This window comes from Streptopelia decaocto (assembly GCF_964273445.1).
Source record: "Streptopelia decaocto genome assembly, chromosome: 18".
Lineage (NCBI taxonomy): Eukaryota > Metazoa > Chordata > Aves > Columbiformes > Columbidae > Streptopelia > Streptopelia decaocto.
In genome coordinates, this window is record NC_138673.1 from 3,830,010 (window position 1) to 3,852,627 (window position 22,618).

At 43.4% G+C, this 22,618-nt stretch overlaps 1 protein-coding gene across 4 annotated transcripts in view; it reads right to left on the reverse strand.

Annotated features, from left to right (window-relative positions):
* SPNS2 (SPNS lysolipid transporter 2, sphingosine-1-phosphate) overlaps positions 1 to 22,618 on the reverse strand; it is a 151,716-nt gene that overhangs the window by 93,129 nt on the left and 35,969 nt on the right. For all 4 annotated transcript variants that reach the window (XR_014185623.1, XR_014185624.1, XR_014185625.1 and 1 more), the window contains exon 3: positions 2,269 to 2,405. Coding sequence is in view for 1 of the 4 variants with exons in the window: in XM_082068221.1 (XP_081924347.1) it covers positions 2,269 to 2,405 (137 nt within the window). In the remaining 3 variants the exon portion in view is untranslated. The remainder of the gene's footprint in view (positions 1 to 2,268; positions 2,406 to 22,618) is intronic.

Genomic DNA, 22,618 nt, shown 5'->3' on the forward strand with positions numbered 1-22,618 from the left:
CCTGAGTTTACTGTGCAGTCTTGCAATGGGCTCAGCCTGTGTCAACTTGCTCCTTCTAGCCCTGTGTTTTCACGTTGATTTGGGTGTGAGTGCTTATCTATTTATAGTAGCCTCACCGCTGCTTTTATTTGCGCCAGCAAAGAGTTTTTCGTATTTCAGCTCCTCGTGTTCCTCCCTGACAAACACACCATCTTAAAAGAAAGAAAAGATGTTGAGAGAAGAGCTGGTGTTTTGCTCCTCTAATGAATCGTAGAAGAGAAAGATCAGGAAAAATGCTCTCTCTGACCCTATTTCTCATTGGCACTTCAGGAATTCGCCTTGTTCAACGTGGCATGTCTTCCCAATTAGAGACAAGGCCTCAAAATGGTACCAAAGTGGAAAGGGACACTGTGTGAAGTTGGAATTATTTTTATGAACATGCTCAACTGCTGCAACCACTGGGTTGAGCACATCCATACAGCAACTGTGAAATTTTCCTATGATCTCCTGGAGTCAATAACAAGAGCTGGGAACGAGACCTCTAGCTTAATTGAGAAGTTTTGGGGTAGAGTTGAAGATCACAGTAAAAAATGGACAGGGAATTTTTCTCAGTACTCGGGTGGGTTTTGTCCAAGGTTGTGGTTCGGGTCCAGAGTTAGTACTGATGCAAATCCAGAAATTTCTATCCTGTCTCTCTTGTGACTTCCAAAACACTGAAGTTTGTATTCCGAACATAATTCAGCTTTATAAACATTATTCTCCCTTTCTTTGGCTAAAAATACACCACTTCCACTCTGAGCTCTTGTATATTGATGACCATATATATTAATCCCTACTACTTCAGCTAATAAACCCCAAATCCTTAAACTGAAAACCCGCTCTGAAAACACAGATTAGATCAGTCCAGTTCCAGTGTTCCACTACTTGCAACTCCATTGCAGAGAGAGGGATGAAAAATTGAGCATGAATGTGTGTTCCTAACATGAGAAGTGTTTATAAGCAGATAACTGTTTCTTTTATAAAACGCTTCCCTCTTCAGCTTTCACCACAGTTGCTTTTGCAGAATGTTACAAAGATAAATTTAGGAAAAAAAAACAACCAAACCCAACACCCTCTTCATTTGAGACAGGAGATGTTCTTTCTCTGGAAAGATGCTTCTTGGCCGAACATAAACCCAGAACAATTCACTGAGTTAAGGCTTCTACATTTGGCCATGTGCATTTTTCTTTAGAAATAGAGCAACACTCAATCCAACATGAAAGCCAGAGAGACACATGACTGCCACTGCCCGCTTTAGGTGGAAATTCTCTTTTATTAGAAACTGTGTGTGGGCAGCAGGGAGCAGGGTGGAGAGGTTTAGTTCCTGGTTGTCATTCTTTAGGCGTGACCACAATGCTGCAATTTCTGGAACGCAGCTGGACAGAAAGGATGAGGAATGTCCCTACCTCCCTTGGGGAAATCAGCCCGATGATGCCAGGAGCTGTGATTTGTCTCTCCAGGAATGTTGCCACCTGCAGCAATTAAGCCTCCTCTAAAATATGGTTTAAACAAGATGATATTTTTTCCTCAGCCACTGCCAGATCATTGTTTCCTCCAAGCACTCTCTGACAGGCATGAAAATTAATGCAATGAGGAGTCCTGAAAATGGGGTGCTGTGGCTGTCCTGAAAGTAGGTGAGGGATGCTTGACAAAATTAAGTGAGCCTGACAACTCCATCATCAGTTCCCCAGACACATCCATCAACAAGCGTTAAAGGAGCTGAACGTGTGTCTAATCTCTGTGCTATCGTCCAGCTTCGCCGCCTTTGCTGGACAGGAAACAAAGCGCAGGCATAAAACCACTGCTGGATGCATTTTATCATTCTACATATCATATCATTCTACATACCACGGGCAGACTTCTCAACAAACCCCAATGGCTTCTCTCACATACCAGAAGAGAACAACTCTATAGACGAGGATTTGTTTTTCAAGTTTTTAAAGTTTCTTTAAGATCTCCCTCAAAACAAAACCTTTATGTCTACAGAAACTCTTGCTTAGATATGCTTCACCTGTTGTTTTTTATGTATGGACATGATCAGAGAATAACAGCTTTCACGGTTAAGAAAACACAGTTATACAGACCACACTTCACCTAGAAAAGGTCACATAACACAATGTACTCTATGTCTAATACACACCAGAGGGTACATTCTCCTCAAGCACACTGTGATGGTGGGTCAGGAGTTTTTTGGAACATATTGTGCATCTTTTCAGGACACCGTGCAAAGTATCTATACAAAGATCTTACCTGTTCAGTGATGAAGGAGCTTGAAAAAGTGACAGCTGACCAAAAGAAGATCCCACAGCTGAGAATGATCTTTCTGTTGAAACGGTCACCAAGGTAACCAAAGATGGGCGCTGCAACCATGAAACTACAGATGAAAACTGCAAAGGGGAGAGAAAGGAAAGAAAAGTTTAATAAACATCAGGCCAAGAACATGGAAACTAATTTTCTGCAAGCCAAATCCTCTAGAGAGCAGTTCCATTTAATTAGACATTCTGCAGCCCTGATTTATGAAGTTTGCAGTCTGATTGGCTTTAAGAAGCCAGTGTTTCCTTAATCAAACAGATTTTTCATTCCCTAAGAAACTTCAGAGCAGTGAACTCTTATTGCAGCTGAAAGCACCAGCCCCTCTCAGCCCCTGGGAGCTCAGCATCCAGGAATGGGCAAAACCAGGACAGAATAAATTCAGAGCTTCAGCCTAAATGTCACTGAGAAAGTGAAGTGGAGGTTGGAAGGAGTTTCAAGCAAACAGAGGACAAGCCAAGGGCTCCTTGTTGGCTCTTGCAGCACAGACCAGAGCAAAAGGCCACAGAAACAGAAGTTATTTCATCCTTACTAGCGGTTATTTTAGAGCAACCATGAAGAAAAACAGTCAACGCTACAACCATCCTATTGGCACTGGTCCTGTAGTTAGACAGAAAGCTCCCACCTCCTCATTAGATCCTTTCACCAGCACTGAACTTACATTTAAACCCATCACGAGCAACAATTTCACTAAAATAAAGAGTTTTAACCTACAAAGCCCAAACAGGCCAGGAACATCCTCGCCTGAAAGATTACAAGTTCACCTTCCACCCCAAAAAACCCCCAAAGCATTAACCTAAGACCTTTTGTCATGTAGGAATGAGGCTCTCGATAGAAAAACCTCTGCAAAATCTCAGCTTCAGAGTTCTCTCCTCCAGCCGAGCTCAAAACCACTGAAAACACCTGAAACGGGGCACTCACACCATATCCACAATTAAGTTGAAACTTGCCAGAAACTGCCAGATTTTAAGCTGATTTAGACCTGGCTTCAGCGTGTCCACATTAGCGATCTGGATAAGAGCAATGACATCAGTTTTATTGCTGTGTAGTAAGAACTTTCACCGACTGGCTGAGTTCAGCAAAGCCAGAAGGACTTGGGTGGGACACCAGGATACCTGGAGATCCCTCGTTAGCACAGAGTTCTGACTCTCACAATTATTGGGCAGCTCCTGGGTGGGCTTTTGGTGTTGTCTAACCATGGCTGTCTTTTATAAGGGGAAGGATGGGGGATAGAACATGGGAAAAAAAGGCAAGAGCAGAGGACACACTCCTTTGGTTGGAATGTGTGCATAAATTAAACCGGTTATGACCCAGATTCTGAATTTTTCATGACTGATGATATCCGATAGCTCAAAAACATGCAGAATGCTGAACTGAGTAATGATCTAAATGTTTCTTCTTTTTTAATATATTAAGATGTCAAAGCTGCTTTATAAATAATACATAGCCATTTGCATCTGTATTTTGTGAGCCGTATGACTGTGTGTCAATTTTGCACAGTGATATTTGACAGGAATTACAGATTTCCTCTTTTTACATTCATAGTAAAATGAATGGAGATAATACAGAAATGTTAAGACATGACAAGAAGCACATGCAATATGTTATCACACATTTCAATAGTAACGCTATGCATAATGTTGCTGTTAAGTTAGCACATAAACCCTATTGACAGACAGAATGCTCTGTCCCTGCATCTATCCCAAAATCCTGGTGCAAACAAAACCTGTTGTGCTCACCCACCCCTGCAGACACCCCCAAAAACCCCCATCTCCAGGGAATTTGTCTGTAATAGACCAGAAGTGGTTTAAAAATCTCAGCTCTCCAAGGTACATCTGCACTGGCCCCAGCCCAACAAGGCACTTAAGCGCGTGCTTAAGCGCTTTCGAGTCATCAATTCCATGATTAAGTGCTTTCCTGAATTAACACCAAAGCGCCCCGTACCTTGCAAAGCTGGTGTGGCAACCTGGCATGAAGGGTATGGGGCTGTTTATCGGGAATGAGAAGCAGAAAATGACTCTGACTCATACCAAGCAGCATGCCCACTGCAATTTGACCTTACCCTTGGAAGGACAGTGAGATCCATTCATCTCAGAATCAGATATTCTGCTGTTTTTACGATATAAAAAGACATGAAGCTAAAAAAGCTTCTAAGGGAAAAACCAGAAACATCCAAGTCAGCATCCCACCATTTCAAATACCAAATAACCTGATCAATTAAACTTTGAGACATGGGGAGTGTGATCCAAAATTCACATTAAGCAGTGGGATTATTAGCTTCAATGACCTCTGGATGATAACTGCAAAGTCTAATTCTGGAATTTGGGCAAAAGCAAGCAAAAAGCACAAGCCTCCTCTTTCCAATAAAATAAACCTAAAAAAAAGATTGTCCAGTGCCTCTCCAATAACATACATCCTGCTGTTCCTCAAATCCCTTTGGAGAATTTATTTTTGGAAGATTCTGAACTGAGCTGTGAGCTTTGTCACCGGTAAGCAGCTGACTTGACAGCTCCACAAGGTGTAAAATGAAAGGACAACAGAACCTAATAAATAACAGGTAATGGAACGCTGCTGTCACAATAATAAATGCAATTTATATCAGAGTATTTATGACCCAAATATGCATCAGAGCATTGATTGACTCAAACAAATGCAGAATATGATGGCTGTGTGGTCTATCAAAAGGATCTGCCTGTTACAGGCATTTCCCATGAACTCATTTTTACAATTACCCCTGAAAATGACAGATGAGACTCCTGAACAACAGACTGGGTTGGCGGAACAGCAGTGAATGAATCTAGGGCATGTTACCAGGTGGGATGGAAACCTGAGTTATTCCAGACTAGGAGCTGAGCAACAGCTAAACACCATGAAGGAGAGTTCTTATCCAGAGGACAGAAACCTGCCAGCACGTTCAGCTGGAGAGAGGAGCAGTGGGAACATGATTAATTTGGAGACAGAGATGGGCACAGCATAACACAGAGCGGTGCATCGCAGGAAAGGAGCCTGGCACTTGTGCAGCCTCTTCCAATCTGGCTCCTGTCCCCCTTCCACAGCATCTTCTGCTCCTCACACCACCCGCTCCCCTGTTAACATCCCAGTGACACACGGCAGCTGCAGCTTCGGCTCAGCCCACTGCCACAAATCTTGTGCATTAGGAGAGAGCTGGGACAGGGGCTGGCACTTCATTTGCCCCTTCCCAATCAACAGCTTCTCTTCCCATTTACACTTAAAGCCACCTCAGAACGTCACCAACTCTTGAGAAGACGGCCAGAGTTAGAAATCCATGGGGATTTGGGATAAGCTACTAGAAATACACCCTTTAGAGCGGCTGTGGGCAGGTATAGCTGTGTCAGTCACCAGTGCGTAGCTGAACAGCTAATTTCCCTTGGTAAAGGATCTCCAGCAGCGCCAGCAGAAGTGGCTCGGTCCCAGCACTGGGTGGAGCCGAGATACGTTTCTGCAGGAGCAAATTATCATGTGAACAAAGGATGAATAAACAGTCACATAATGAACACCATCCCAGGAGGGAGGTTCTTTTAAGTACAGGTATTTTCAAAAGGAGATCCCATTTGTCTTTATACCTCCCTTTGTGGCTCAGCCGCTGAAATGCCGACTGCGGTGAGAATGCAGGAAGAGGATAATTGCCCAAACAGGATGGCTCGGTGTCTATTTCTGCCTCTGGATGCCTGTCCCACCCTGTACAGGTGCACAAGCACCTTTGCAGCCAGCACTGCCCAGCTTGTCCTGTACATGGCTGGAATTACAAAAATGTGCAGCATAAAAGAACCCAAAACATTTATATATATATATATATACACATATATATATATACATAAAAATTGTACACTTTCCACCCAAACACCCACCAGAGAAGGAAAGCATCCTCCCCAGCCTCTCCTGCCTACTTCACGTTCTGTAGCTTCAGTTTTCTCCCAGGATTATGAGCTGGGAGCTGCCATTCAGCCCATGTTCCCCTCTCCAGGGCTGTCTGTGCACCCAGTGGAAACGTAAATCTCCAGACAGTGGAAGCAAAAGAGATGAGGGGAGAGGGAGAAGCTGTAGACTTTAACACTCACAAAAAGCTCCTGCCTACTGGAACTGGACTTCATTGCTCTTATTTTTTTCTTCTTTCCCTCAAAACAAAACTTCACCCAGTGTTACTCTACAAGTGTTCCCTGAAACAGCTCTGACCCCTCAGCTCTCCACCCCGTGATCCCAAAGACACTGTTGCCTCTGTCTCACTTGCTCTTTTCTTGCGTGGACTGATCAACTCTTTGTGTCTCAGCGAGGGGCTTCTCCTGCCGGCGGGTCATCCACAGAGTATAACCAAGAAGGAAGAAACACACTGACACAGAGGCACACGGAGAGGCTGCGTTCCTCAGTGACTGGAAGGGTGAGGAGATCACAGGCACCTCCAAGAAAAGATCCCTTCTTTTGGTTTGGACTTCAAGCACACAGGCTTTATTTTTTCCTACCAGGAATAATGCTAGAAAGGTTCAGGTAAAAATAGCTCATTCTTTCTATGCAGGGATGCTCAACAAGAGAAAAAGCACTGGCTATCTTTGAGCTCTGAGTCAGCGTGAAACCGTATATACACGTCTAATTGAGTGCTGACAATGTGCTTGGCTCTGTGGAAGGCAAACCCAGACAGCCTCTGCCCCAAGGGACTGGCAATCCACTTACACACAGCAAAGAACTATGTGCTGCGAGGTTGTTAATATTTTCCCAACAACAAATTTCCAAACAATGAGAACGCCTGAACACCCAGCTCGCTCCGGATGGGATAATCCACGGGTGTGTACAAGCACGATCCTGCTCCTTGTGCATGAGGCGCTGTCCTGCTGGGATGTGTTGGAGCCACTTCTGCTCCAGGGACTCTTGGTTGTGACTGCACATGTTGCTCAAGCTGCTTATGATACCAACCTGACATCGACCTGCAACGGCGAATAAAGACTCTCCCATCAGCCCAACCAGTCCCTCTGTTTCAAAAACGTTTTCTGCAATGCTTCTTTCCTATTTTCATTATAGCTTTATGCTATAATACTACTACTCAGCACATACATACACAGTATATTTAATCACAGTGAGGCTTGGGACAATTTAGAAAGGAAGTTAAACATCATTAATTTCTCCTTCAGAGTTAAGGAAATTAAGACACAGACAAGTGACCTGTCCAGAATGAACTACAGAAATCTTAAACCCACACAGGTCTTGCAGCTTCAGCAGTGCCCTGTTTACAGGACCATATCTATGCTAAAGATATTTTTGAAGGTCTACAATTACAAGTGACTTTTTTTTCCTTACAGCACCATATAAGCCAAGCAAGAACAAAGATCCTTTTGTGCTACTTATCATTCAACCCGATAGTTCAGACACAACATGGTGATGTGACCAAGGTAAAAGTGACATCTGACTATGGGGCAATTCAAGGCCCTGGGAAATCTCAGCAATGTGATTTAAAACATCCATCATTTGATGGAGATGAATTCTTACAATATAATTGCTTGTACAAAATACCACCCTTCAAATCATCATTTTCACAAACTCCACAACAGGTACACTGTTACATCACTCTCCACAAGGAATTTGTTTTACTTCATTGCTAATTCAACAGCCAACAGATGGATCATGTTACTGCGGTTTGCCAAGTGCAAAACTCGAGATCACTGGGTTCCAGACTATCATGCAGACTAGAAGTTTCTGACAAGTGTAAGGAGCTTTGAAACACACCATCAGCTCCGTATGTCATACAAAGCTGTCGTATACCAACCGCATTGAACACAGGGGATTTGAAAAAAAGGGACTGAGAACACACCAAATCAATTGGAGTTGAGTATATGGATGTTTGGTTGGGATGTGGCCTGGAATGCCATCCCAGAACAGACCATGGTACAAGATGGAACAGAGAATTTAATAAATGCCTCATTTTATGTGCTTTTGTCCTCAGCAAATTAACAAAGGGGAAATAGTCCTTTGAAAGGTGTGGACCAAACTACTCACACTGTTTGTGTTTCTCTAGTGCCTCTGTGTTTGGCAGGACACTAGATTGCTCTTCCCTCACTGCAGATGCCTCTCATCAGTATTCAAGCTCCAATCCTGTCTTCTCCCTAGGCAGCATGCTGCAACATGAGGTGCCACTTTTTTCCTTAGAGCAAACTGATATAAAATATAAACAACATGTTTAGGATGACTGTATACACACACAGTTGATGTACACATGTACATTGAGAAGGCGGCTGCCGTACGATCCCACTGCATTTCATTTGCCATGACAGGGTCAGGACCTGGTTACACAAACACAGTTGTGAAGACAGACAAGGCTCAAACAGAGTTTTCCTGGCAAGTTCACGATTGACTCAACATCACACAAGATGCTGCCCTGGGAAGAATTCAGTACTGATAATTCCACCCCTCATATTCCCAGCAAAGGATATCCTGAAAGATTGTTTTGTTCACCTTCATCAACAAGAATAATTGATTCAGTGGGAATTGTTGGGAAATCCACTCCTTGGAAACAAAAAAATCAGATAAGAAGAGCCAGAAAACCAGCCCGATAACACACTAATGCCACCTGAGCTTTGCGGGGAACTGTGTTGGGCAAAGAACAACCACTACGGTCAGATAAAAGTAATTGCTGTCGTAAATGCCATATAAAGTACAATATGTCATTGGTCCTTACAGTGGTATGTGATGTTATGGATGTGAGAGTGGTTTCCCTCCCTCTGTGCATTGCTGCATAGGGATGGAGAAATATTTCTCTTCAGTCCCAAATGCCTAGACAAAGAAATAACTCTAATGAAAGTGAAACCTAAAAAGGGAAATGACCCTTACACACGAGTCCTGTTGCCCACAGGCCAGAGTCCAGTGGCCACGGCAGCTCCGTACATGATAAAGATAAAATCATCCAAGGAAAGACAAACAATGTCTCCAGCCAACTCTATAGATCTCAGCCAGTACCTCTATAAAACTGATCACTATGGTTCCCATTTCTATGGTCCATAGCACACCAGCACTCCCTAAAGAGTAGTAATGATGCTCCTCTCACTTAGGCCTGACTAATATTGCTATAACATTTCAATGTTTGAAATCAGTCTTAGTTTCCCGATTCAAGCAGCCAGCATTGTAATGACAAGGAAAAAATGGCTTTGAATTGAGAGCCGAGATCTAAGACAGCACTCAAATTTTTCACTTTTTAAAAAATTAATTTCCAATATTACGTCAATTTGAAGTTGCATTTAAAGATTCAGCTGTTAATATCTTGCTTATTGCTAAAGCAATTAAGAAGGTTATTCACAGTTATTATTTCACATCCATTTTCCACATCCACTGAGGTCCAATTCTATCATGCCATCCTGCAAAATTTTGCGTACAGTGGAGAAGCAAACACTTTACTGTGCTGTTTGTTCTCTCTAGATGTCCAGCAAATTTACTTGCAGCCAGAGCTAACTTGCCAGCAGATTAAATTTTGAACACCTGTACACATAATTTAAAACAAAAGAGGAAAACCCAAAGCCACCTTCTGCTTTTCACTTAGGGAATTACAGTGATTACATTACCATTGTTTTAAAGGGATTTGTGCCTCCTGAACATCAATAAACCTGTTACTGCGTTCTAGGGATGTGCTTCACAAGGCAATGCTGCAGGCAGCGATGCCAAGGAAGGGTTCCAGCGTCCGGCCCACGGCCCAGCGCTTCCCTCTGCCTAAACTGGGGCTTGTGTGACCCTGCAGCGAGCTGGTTCTGGGAGACCAGCACATACACAACCTCAGTGAACATGTTTTGCAATAAAATAAATGGCGTATTCTCTAGCGGAATGTCTTGTGTGCCTACACAGTGTGTTTGGTTAGGGGATTAGAATTTACCCGTGAGAACATTTGAGGAGGAGGAGCAGACACCACCTCTCCTCATCAATTAAAAAAAAAATGTTCATATCTGGGTCAGTTCCACAATCGGGTTCATTACACAGCAGCCAAAAAGATGGGGCAGGAACAGGAGGCTGTGGCAGAGTTTGCTTTCTGTGGCAGTGCCATCCAAAAGGCATGTAAATTATTGACAAAACCAGCATTACATTGCTGACACTGAGCAGCAGCACCCAGAAAATGAGCTTGGCTGCCACTGTTTAAATTCTGCTTTTGCATTTCTTTACCATTTGGAACTGAATGGTAAGTCAAGGCCACTTTTGTTTTATAGCCACTTCCACTTTAAGTTGTTTTTCTGCAAAATGGTTTTAGTGGGGTTTGATTTAGACTCCTGACCAAAGTCAATGGAAGGACTCCCACTTGATTCAGTGGGCACTGGAGCTGAGTTTTCTGTTTAGATACAACTGCTTACGAATCCCAAATGAGAGCAGAGATCAGAACCTCTTTACCAGTAAACACATTTTAGTACTTGTAAGTTTACTGCATCCCTGTAACATAAAAGGTTATTACTGAGAAAAGTACAGAGAGCATCAAAAAGAATTGTTAGAAGGACAAAACAGGTCCTTTTACAGGGAAACATTAAACATACTGGAAAAGAAACAACTGACGTGGGATACAGAAGAGACCTAGCACCATGAGTAGCATTGAAAACGGGATGACTGAATTCCCTTCTCTCTTACAGACCGACCAGGTGGCATCTAATAAGACTGGCAGCTGCAAAATTCAAATCAAAGGAGATACTTCACGCATGAAACTTCACTAAACACTGGGATTTTATCATGGGAGGCTATGGGAGCTCAGAGTTTATGTTATTTCAGAACAGGATTGGACAAAGTCCTAGAAGAATACTAATTTAAGGACTGTTAAAGATAACAGCTCTGGTTCAGAAAGTCCTCAGCTATCCAGTTGATACCAAGGACCTGCCACCATAATCTTGGACTGTGCTTTTCTTTTTTTCCCCTATATATGCACTTTTGATCACAATCAAAGTACTCGGCCAGTTAACAAAGCTTTGTCCTCTTGCAGTTTCTTCTCCATTTGACTTAAGTGGCTCTGACTGTTTGAGGACTTTGCAGGTTAACACAGCGGAGCAAAGCGGGACCTCAGCCCTTCCTGGCTGCGGCCTCAGTGCTCACACCATGCGTGACATGGGCCGGTTTGCCATTGTGCAATCAGCTGTAGGGAAAGTTCATTAACTTACCTAGCCAACTAGGATGGATTTGTATTCATCCTGGTCAATCCTGAATTAGACATGAGATCCCAGAGGTACCGAGATTGGTCAATAGCTTTGTAGTGCTGCTAGATCAGGAGTGACACTGCTACAAGATTGTTTTTGCCTCAATGTGACTAAAACACACTTAAAAAAATCTTCACTGCTGTTACAGAAACAACCAGTAACTGTTCCTAGGACTCACGAGAGTGTACCTGAAAGAACAGCGGGTTTGCTTTTCCCTTTATGGGCAATTTTTCAGGGCATCCTGCACATGTGCCACCCATCTGAGAGCTTCGATCCCAAATAAACCTGCAGCAGGGAGCGGGACGAAGCAGCGATAGCCAGGGCTCGGGGCTGGAGAAAGGTGCCTTGAGAAAAGCATTTAAATAACCACAAAACTAAAGGATGTTTACTGTATTCTATATTCCTTTCCTCCACTGGAGATCTTTCTTTTTCCAGCAGTTATGATACCAGGCGCACACCGCAGCCGCATTCACGGAAGCCTTCGGGAATGAAGGTGAGGTCTTTGAAAAGAACCAGTCAGACTTTCCCTTGTGCGAGAACTTGTGCAGCCACCTGGAGAGGAAAATCAGGGACTGATGAGGACTGAAAACTGACCTCGTATCTCTTCTGGCAGGAAGGAACGGCCAGGAGCAAACCAGGACCAGCGACCTGCACCCTTTTGGACCACAGCGCGCACTTAAACACACCGAGAAACAGCAGCCCAGACCTGATAATGCAGAATAATCTAAATCCCTTGATCCCTGAAATCTGCACTGAGTGCCATGAATTAGATCTAACTAGCAATAAAATACTTTAAATCTGTTATTCGCTTAACCGAATGATACATCATTTGTATTAACAGAAGTAATGTTCCTTGTCTCCAATGACAGATAAAGGGGGAAGGCTGCTTTCATCCTAAAATGAAGTTTGCCACCCTTCTTTACAACTGCACCACTAATCCTGCATCCTATCTCAACTAACATTTTAATTTCAAATAATTATCCAGAGTGCGATAGGAATTATTCTGCCTCAAAGAGAAATCTAAACCTGCTTCCTGCAGCAGTGAGAGAACAGGAGAGAGAGGAGATGCTTTGGAAGTACAGTGTGCTACTGACAAATTCTTTGCTAAACGGAATTTACCAACAGCAGCAGCAGCTTCCTAACAAAAACAATGCAATAGGAAGTGCTTCCCCTCCTCTTCAGAGCAGAATCAATAGTTCTTCATGCCATGGTACTCATGGAGACTTGCTAAAAGAAATGTTCATCTTGACATATTCTCAACCCAGAGCTTTTGTCAGACGTCAGGTTTGTTTTTACAAGGCAATTCCCAAATAAATTACTATTCCGCGGTCGGAATGCCTTGCTCATCTCTACACATGAGCTCCTATGAGGCTGCTGGTTGCATTTACAAAGCAGGAGAAACCCTGCGGTGCCCAAATATATACACCATAAATACGCTGCACAACCAGGTAGGGCACAGGGCAGGCAACATGGGTGCAGTTCCATTGCAGGGCGAGGGATTCAGGGCCGGCTGCGGCACAGACGCTGGTTCTGCCAGAAAGAGCCCCTGGGCCATCGCTTCCTACCGAGCTCAGGGGATGTGGCAGCTGCTGGTCCCCGGGGCTGGATGGGGGAACCAAGAGGATGCTGCGGGCGGCAAGAAAAAGTGACATCAAAGCCTCGCAAATCCACAGGGTTCTGCTTTGGCAACAGAGGGGGACACTGTTCTTTGCTGACATTCTCCCCAGACAGCCAGTGGGACTGATTGATTTGGTTTTAATTATTACAGTTCTTTAGGGAGCTGTTGTACCATCTATAGGTCTTGGCAAAACACACGCTCCCTCTTTGGAAGGGAAAATGGCCATCCTCTTATTTTAAATTCTGAATTTGCCATCCATTAACTCAGCACCGACAGCCTCGTTACACAGATTTTCCACTCTGGCCAGGACAGAGGTATGAAATGAGACTTTGCTCTCAAGCTTTTAATGCCTATTATTGACACCCACCAAAGTTGCCCTATCAAGAGTTAAAACTGTTCCAGAAATTGCTCGGGAAGGCATTAAACACAGGGGAAATGGGCAGGAAAAGCTCTGGGATGAATGAGGGATCTCCAGTGCACACCAGACCCTGCTCCACTGTTACCATGGATGGGCAGGAGCGGAGCGCCCGTGTCTGGACAGGGAAAGACACGGAATGGCATCCACAACCTGCATTTGCACATATTTCATATTTTGTTATTTGTGCAAAGAAAAGCATGTCAGGGTTTTGTAGCAAACCCATTTCACACCATTCTGCAAAATTGTTACCTTTCCAATTCAAGCCATACATATTCAAGAGTGCTTTTAGGAGCCCAGGAAAATGGCATCTTTAAAAAAAAAAATCAATAAAACCTCAATAACTAAGAAAATTCTCAGCCTGAAGGAACAAAATGCTGATTCATCTGTGTATTGTAGCCAACTTCCTTCACACAGGTCAGCTCAGATCTCTCTAAATTTCTAGACAGACTAATTTCACCCTGGTCTCACACTGCCTGGCTCTACTTATCTGGAAGAAGGTAAATATTTGTCTGATTCAACTGAATTTTAAGAGATGAAAATATATTACCTCTCATCACAAGAACTTCAAGAGGACATCTGAAATATTTGATTTTTATTCACTTGCTCTAAGATCCAGGCAGCACCAACATGGGTTATTGCTCTTAAAATCCTGCCATCTGCACTCTTACACTAATTCACTTTTTCAGGACTAAAAATCACCGTGGAATGGGAATATGCTAAAATCCACAGAAGATATGGATGTAAAAGCAACTGTAGGTGATTGCTTCTGTTTGCTGCTAATCCAAAAGCCTGAGATTGTCTTATTTTCCTCAAAGTTTTTCCTCCAACTTTCCTCTCTCCCAGGGATGTTAGTGCTCGGTATAGATAACATCATATTTGTTAGTGGAAGCACTTACATTTCATAACACTGCCCATGAAACCCTTACTTATATAAAGCTGCCTGCTGGTCACAGAGGGAATTTCGGTATTTTGCCCTGCTCAATAGCCTGTTTTCTTCTGAGTTGCCTGTAAAATACAATAGTGTTTCATGCAATGATAGCTCTTGCTATATAAGCTACCACCCATCCGGGCCTGGACCAAAACCGCGCTAATTGTACAGAGGAAATTTCTGTAGTGCTGACTGGGTTTCCATTAAAAGCAGCAACACAGGAGGAAAGTGAAACATCTCTTGATGGCATCTCACAGTTTCCCCTTAACAGCAGCATCCATCTTTCTGCCTGAGGCGTTGGCAGTGAATAAACAGTAACAAATCCCCCAATAAAAGATCTTTCATGTAACCTCAGGAGACCACTTCATAATAACATGAGAACAATGGCAACAGATCAGAAAACCATGTAGCTTTGCATCCTGTCTGTGACAGTGACAGCAATCGGATCCTTCCGAGAAAAGTACACAAAATTCCCACACAGCAGCTGAATTCCTCCGAGGCTGCTTAAGCCCTCCCGAGAATTATAACGTGTTATCCACATAAAGATCTGGTCTTTTAAGCTCTGGCCCTGACAACGCTCCTTGTGGCATTCAATTCCACAAGGTAACTGCTCCCTGATAAGTTTTTGGAGTGCTTTCCAGCAAAGTGACCTGTAGTGATTGTATCTGCATTATGTGGAAAACAGTAGAAAAACACACACCCTACCTTTTCAAGACATTCATTTCTTTATGGGTTTTTACATTGCCTTCCCCTTATTTTTAAGAGCGAGAAAAATAATAATACAGATTATCTTTAAAACTGTTCCTGTAAGGAGGAAGCAAAGGGCGCGCATGTGAAGACAAAATGTGCATATGCACAGGGGCTGGGCAGCCAAATTGGACCAGACGCGTCGTGGGTGTAAATGCACTTGCTGTCTCGTTTCATTATGAGTCGCATATTCTCTAAAAGGCAAGGAAGGAACCATTTGTGCTCTCACCCTGTGCCCTGAACTAATTCTTATTTGTTTTATTACCCCAGTCATTACACTTGCACAGTCACGGATCGTGCGTGTTTAGATAAAATTCACCAGTAGCTGCAAGGGCCGGGAAATAAAACACTGAACCACCAACCGGGGGCAATTAACAGAACAGCGCGGGTCAGGGAGGAGCTTGCATGTGCCAGACAGCAGGATCTACCTTTGGCACAAAACAAGGCTCTTGCCTCCAGCAGGTACTGTGCTGCTTTCTGATAAAGTCCATCAAGTAACTCCACTCATGCTTCTCTTAGGGACTGGGATCAAAACAACATGAGAAGGGCATTCCAGCCAACCACCAAACCCCAAACTCCTAACGAGATCCACAAGTGAGACACAGGCCTTGGGAACATGATGTTACGACACCCAGAACACCCTCAAGTCCCACAGCTGCGAGTGTCTTTCTTAAGCAGTGGTCTGAGCACAGGACGGGGCTCATCAATCCTTTCTACTTCTGTCCAGCTCCACACGATGCCCATCAGCACTTAACCAGCCCTCTGCCAGGGTACAGAGCCACAGGATTATCCATCTACTTTTTTCAAATGCCAGCAACATTTCGACAGGTTTTTGTACCACAAACACAAAGAAACATCACTACCGACTGCAATTTGCAATTGTAGTAGTAGGACAAGGGAACAAACAGCAGACCACAAAGAAACACCTACGATGACAAGCAGTCTTCATCCTACAAGGCGGGATCACAGAGTATGTAAGGAAGCCCTGCTCACAATTCTAAGTGACTAGTGCTATTTTACAGAAATTATTCGCTGACTCAATTTTGCTGGCAGTATTTAGAAATGCTCTTGCCTCTTGCTGTTATAAATGGCACTTTAGACAAAGAGCAAGTTGTTTCACAGTGGCTGGGTGGCCTTCAAAAAGGGATAAACTCATTTAAGGAAATTGTTGAAATACTGAAGTATCCCAATGTTTAGTTTGCCATGGTTTCCCAAAGGAAAAGGATCATCACTCCACTGAAGAATGAATCGGGTCTCTGTCTGTCTTACAGTTGTTATTCCTAAGATTATCACCCCAGTGTCATCCCTGACTTGCAAAAACACTTTAATACCAAGTTAAACTGCAGCTCCAGGAGTGAGCTGTGCAACTAAACTTGCATCTGTGGATAAAAGAACATGACCTCTGTAAAAGATCCCAGGCTTAACAGTAGTTTCAAGAGCCAGGGGGCGTGACTGGACCCTGTTTTAAATAATCCCTTGTTTTAAATCTCTTCTGACTAGTACCTTCCTGGTAGAATGAGTCCTACTGGAAAACAACATACTGCAATGAATGCTGCGATGTGCAAGGTTTGCAAATACAATGCCTTCATGCATCATTGATTACATTAATGGAAAAAAGGAAAGACACTATTTGGTGAATCTAGAGACTGTTGACGTCTTAAAAAGCCCCTTTCAATCAGGCCTAAATCTGTAGAAGGTGAGACTAATGACTGACCAGTGGCCCATCTGCAGTCAGCCTGTGTTCAGCGCCTCTTCCATTCCTTTCCCTAGAGAACACAGCATCATAAATGTCCCAAGGCGCCAGCTGAGCTTCACTATTAGCAGCCCTGAACAGCCACAAACTGACCCTTGGGGGAAAACTTGTCTTGGCATTGCCAGCAGTTTATTTGTCTGGTGATTAGACAAGGAGCCTGGTTCCATAAAGAACAAGTTCTATAAGTACAAACAAGAAAAACCAACTTGTTTTACACATAATGCAAATATTTTCTCAGCTCAACATGTCAGATACTGTATTTTCCAAGTTGTTGGAAGGTGTAACACTAGCAGCTGGTAGGAATATCTCACTGGGGGGCTTTTAGTGAAAATTCAACATCCATTGTATAATATCCTGTATTATTATTACCTTTGCTGCCATAAAACATCCTCAGCGAGAACAAGGACAACTCTGGACAGCCAAAGCGTTTCCCTGCTTGCAGCAGAAAGAACACAAGAACACATGCAAACTCTTCCTCCTGCTATTCATCCCATCAAATAACTGGTTTTCACCTGAGATTTAAAATCCTAAGCCATCCTCAGTCATCTGACTAAAACTTGAAAACAACTGAAGAGAGTTTTAGCAAAAAAAGTCTATGTTCATTTACATTTTTTGTTAGAACTAACTCTGAATTGGGATAAGTAATGGACTACGGTCAGTAATATTTTCCCTCCAGAAACAGGTTCCCTGCATAATCTGAGCAGAAAAACGGTCTTTTCTCTGTAACCTTACATCAGCACACAGGAAAAATCCCGGAATACGTGCAAATATCAGGTTAAAGGGAGAACATTGGGAGATTTCTTTTGACTTGGTGCAACAATACACCATTCATGCAATTTGGAATTACTTGTGTTAATTGGAATCTGGTTCTGCAGGCTTGTAACGTTACTGAATACCATAAGGAATGTTCTTTTTTTACGTAACTGATGCCCTGGAATTCATTTTCAAAGCCAGGTCTATGCGTCTACAAATGAGTCGCTCCCTCTTGAGGTGGCTGGGTCTATACCTGGGCATCACTGCAGCTGGACTGAAATGGAGTTGCTGCTGCCTGGCACACACCACCCGTTCCAGCAGCTCATCGCAGCGAAAGGCTACGGTTCCCAAAATTGGGTTCCGCAAAGTAACAGCAATTGTTTTGTAGCCAGCCACACAGACATATTATTTTTATAGTGGTCTGTTAATAAATCAATGCAAAAATATTATTGTATGGATGCAGAGTGATCTGGTACTCAGCCAAAAGGTTTGAGAAGCTCTGGACGGGAGGGCACAATGTCAGAGAAGCAAAATGATCACATGGACTGGTCTAGGATCCCAACATTCCCACTACCACAAAACCACCCTGGTGCTTCCAGAGTCCACTGGGCATCTGCAGTATTACAACAACTAACAGCGACGCTCTTGCTTCATTGCAAGACAGAACCTTAGCGCTCCAGAGCTCCTTCACACTCTGTCAAGACTATTTGGTGTATCCAAATGATCTCTCTCTCAAATCAAGCGCCTTCTCCAGCAGCAATGCTTCTGGCTACACCAGATTAACTTGGAAATCTCCTTGTGGGCACAGACCGAGCCTGAGCTCTGATCTCAGGTCCCTGTATGAACACAGGCTCTTACACTTTTCACAACGCTGTATGCTGCCCGGCAGAACTCTAGGGTTTGTGCTCTAAGACAATGGGAGTTGTTCAGGTGTGGGAGGCAAGACAAAACTAAACCAATCTTGAAATAAATCTTTAAAGAGAGAACACTTCTGGGTCCCCTGGGATGAAGCACATTAAATATACAAAATGTACTATAAAAGTTAGTTCTGTCTTCTCACTCCCAGTTCATAGAAAACCAGGACCCAGCTTCACTTGAAGTCATAGCAAAAAATCTTTCCCTCTGGGCTACCACTTACATTTTAATTAGGTCCAATAGGTATCAGTAGCAACTGTATGCACAGATCTAGATCAAGGTACAAAGAAGAAATACAGGGCTCTTTCTGATTTAGACCATATACAAACACTCCTCTGGTCACTACACTTGAAAATTAAACTTGCAGGCTCAGTGAAAAGCAAGAATTAAAGCTAAGGTTTTCCACTTACTATCATAAGATTTTAGTGTCATTGTAGAGGGTGAGAAAAAAAATTAAGCTACTCATGAGGTATTGAATATAAGTACACACCTCTCATCCAGTAACTAGTAGTCATTAGTTGTCTAATAATAGCATGAAAAGAACTTAAAGTAACTCAAATGTTCACCTCCCCCTTTTAAAAGTCCAAATACGGTGTTAATGAAAAAAGCAAAGGTGCCATGACTAGCCCTTCTGAACTATTTCTGCATGAAACACACAATACAGTGCATATCACTGCTACTTTGGATTGCCTAGCTGGTATTAAGAGGAAGTTGTTTAAAAGCACTACACAATGCCAACAAAAATCTCATCTTCCACTGTAAAGAGCCTGAATGAAATGCTGAGGTTTGAGGACCATGTGCAGGCGGAGATGGACAGACTACATTAAAAACTATTAGGGCTTTGGGTGCAATGATAACTACTTCTCTAGAATCTGTGGGAAATCTCTCCCCTTATTATTATAATAAATTACAGAAGTGAACACAACCTTGGCAGGAGGTGCTTGAACTACAGCCTAAGGGAAAAGAGGCCAATATGTACTTACAGAACAGACATGCCACAGGCAGCCCAAGTGCAACTATCTCTTGCAACAACCACCCCGAGTACCTGCCCTGTCTGAAAGGCCAAGGGTTAGGACAGACCTTCCTTCTGCAAACAGGAGGACAGGAAAACGAATTGTTGTGTTAGTGGCCATGCAGTGTCATCAAATCAAGGTATCAATGAAGACAAGTCAGTCTGGAGAGTTTCCTTGTTCTAATAGTCTGCACTCACTTGCTGACAGGTACAATAAAAAGACAAAGTGCAACACTGGCTCAAGCATTTACCTCCCATCAGCAGGAGGCAAGGACATCTTCCCCTCCTTGCCCTGCCCCTTCCCTTCCACCAAGGATTATTTACTTTGCAATCTAGGGCTGTCCAGTGAGGGTGCACAGTGTAAACAGCATTTTTATAGTTTGGTCCTTGGTGCTCAGGGGACTGGGCTAGGGCACAAACACATCTTCCTATAACCTGCTCACTGATTCGAGAGAATGCTTTCATTCTTGATTGCAGGGGGATTTCCATATAGGCTTAACTGCTTTCATGAATCAGACCCTCAGATTGCCATATCAGACACTATTCTAGCACGCAGGAAAAAAGGACTGTCGGAACTTGTAAAGGAGTAATGTGGGCAATAATCAGGCTCTGGACTATCTTGACTCACTCTACCTTGCTAAGTAAAAGAACCACCCTTGTCACAACATTAATTGAGGCTCACTGAATGCAGAGCCCTGCTTTTTCATCTTTATCACTTAAACTGGAGCTGTACTACACAAACTTCTCAAACCCTAGATCAGCGACACGCTACAGAAGGCTGGAGAAGTTCCAAAAAATGATACAAAATCAGGTATGGACAAGGAAATGGGGAAAAAAGTTTAACTCATTGATATGACTTCGAGGATTCTCCTTTTGGCAGAGAGCTCCAGCTTGTCCTGCATTCAGAGCCCAGACTGCCAGGGAAGGAACGTGGATTTAAGAATGCTTAGCGTGGCTGGAGGAAGGGAAGGTGACAGTGGTGTCACCTGCTCTGGGTATGGCACAGTGGTCCAAAACATTTGCAGTGATGAATCAAGACAAGCAGGTACAAATAATTCTGTCTTGCCTTCTGGCTTTGACACCTGAGATACCAGGGCCCTGGGAGGTGCTCTGGTGCAAGAAGTCATTCTCTCAAAAGGAAAGGCCATGAATTTTAAGCAGAAAACAGGAAAGTCTCCAGAATATGAGTTCCTGTGTTCTAACAAGAAGAAAAATTAAGCAGGTGCAGCAGGAAGTAAAAGATGAAGATTTGATTTAATTATGCATAGCACAGATGAGAGGCAAGACCGTATGTATTCAGGTAGAAGCAGATGGGAGAAAAGAAATATGCGGCACCTGCAACTCACGTATTACACACATACGCAAGGTTAGCGCCTCATCCAGAGGCAGGGCTCTCTGTGTGGAATACATTAAAAATGTTAGAACAGTATGGGCTGTCATCATAAGAAGGTGAGAATCAAAGGGAGCTGAAAGAAAAACCTTAAGTGAACAAGCAAGTCTGATTTATCCCATCATTGCTCTCCACAATTTCTAGTCCCCTCCTCACTTCACATGCTGATACAATCACAGCACACCAGAGCGGCTCACACGTTTGCGAGGTTACACAAGGTCAGCTCAAGAGGTAGGGCAACTCAGGGCAGTAAAGGCTTCACTTTCCGAATGAACAGAGGTTTTAGTTCGAGTTGACCCTTACAGGGAAAAAAGAGCCCATAACAAGATTTAAGAAAGTACCTGGCATCACTAGGCTTCCTGGAAAACCAGGGGCTGAAAGGCATTTGGGAGAATGCCCATCTGTCTCCAGGTGTGAAGAGACAAGTTCTTTCAGAGCCCCAGTTATCTATGATTATTCACCTTTAATGAGTCCCTCCAGATCTCACTTCCTTACAGTTCCTTGCTTCTGACCTTATGGTATAAACTTTTGGTTACCAGAGTTTCCTCTAATGACATCCCCATGCTCTTTCTGAAGGCAGATGCTTTTTCCCTCTGCATTTCAAACGAATCCTTGCCATACCCTCCATCTGATGCAGAAGTCCCTGCTGTTTTATGTGCCTTCCCCCGAGCCTGCGCTGCCTTGGCTGGAAGATTAAGGTGCCCATTAACAAGGATCAAATCTCCAGGTCTAAGCATTAACCTAGTTGAATGCTGCACGTTCCAGAGCTGGACCGCGGTTCTCTCTGCCTCAGACCCGCTGTGTGACTTTGGGCAGGTCATTTCTCCCATCTGGCTTTCTTCATTTCCTGATCGGTAGAAAAGGGCAAGCCTCATTATCCCTTCCTATATAAAACATCCTGAGATCCACAGAAGACAAACCTTATTGAGAGCCAGGCGCTATTATTGTTAGAGCTCTGGTGCTAAACAGACACTGGCAAGAGACACAAAAGCAAAATGAATCCAAGGGCAAGGAAAGCAGACAGAGCAATAAAGCACAAAAATTGAAGAAAGAAGAGGAAAAATCTAGTGAAAACCAGAATATAGCACTGGGGCACTGCTTCTGTGGTCTAAGTATATATGGAAGGTTAACGGCATTTTGAAGCAGTGCTACAAATCCAGTTGCCCATCTTCTCAGTCTCTGTGTTTTTAGAGGCGACTCCAAATTGCTGCTCCTGCCTAACTCCACACATGGGAAAGACTTTTTGTATGGTTTGGCTTAAAAACGTATTGACTGACTACAGCCATACAGCTCAAGTAGGCAAGGAGATGCTCTGTCACCTCTTGAGATCAGCCAAGATCATCCTTCTTCCAGCTGGGAAAAGCAACTCGTAAGAAATGAAAAGCACAAGAAAGCTCAGATGCAGACCTGTACGACAGTTAAGTGAACTTAACTACTATTTATATAACTGTGTACGTTGTGCTTTAAAAAGGAGGATCAGCACCAAAGTGTAGCATCATCAAGAGATAACCAGGGCTCTGGAATGAACACAGTTACTGTGTTACTTTGCAATGCTACCAAGCAAAGCAGCAACTGTGATCCATCTGTCAGCATGTCCT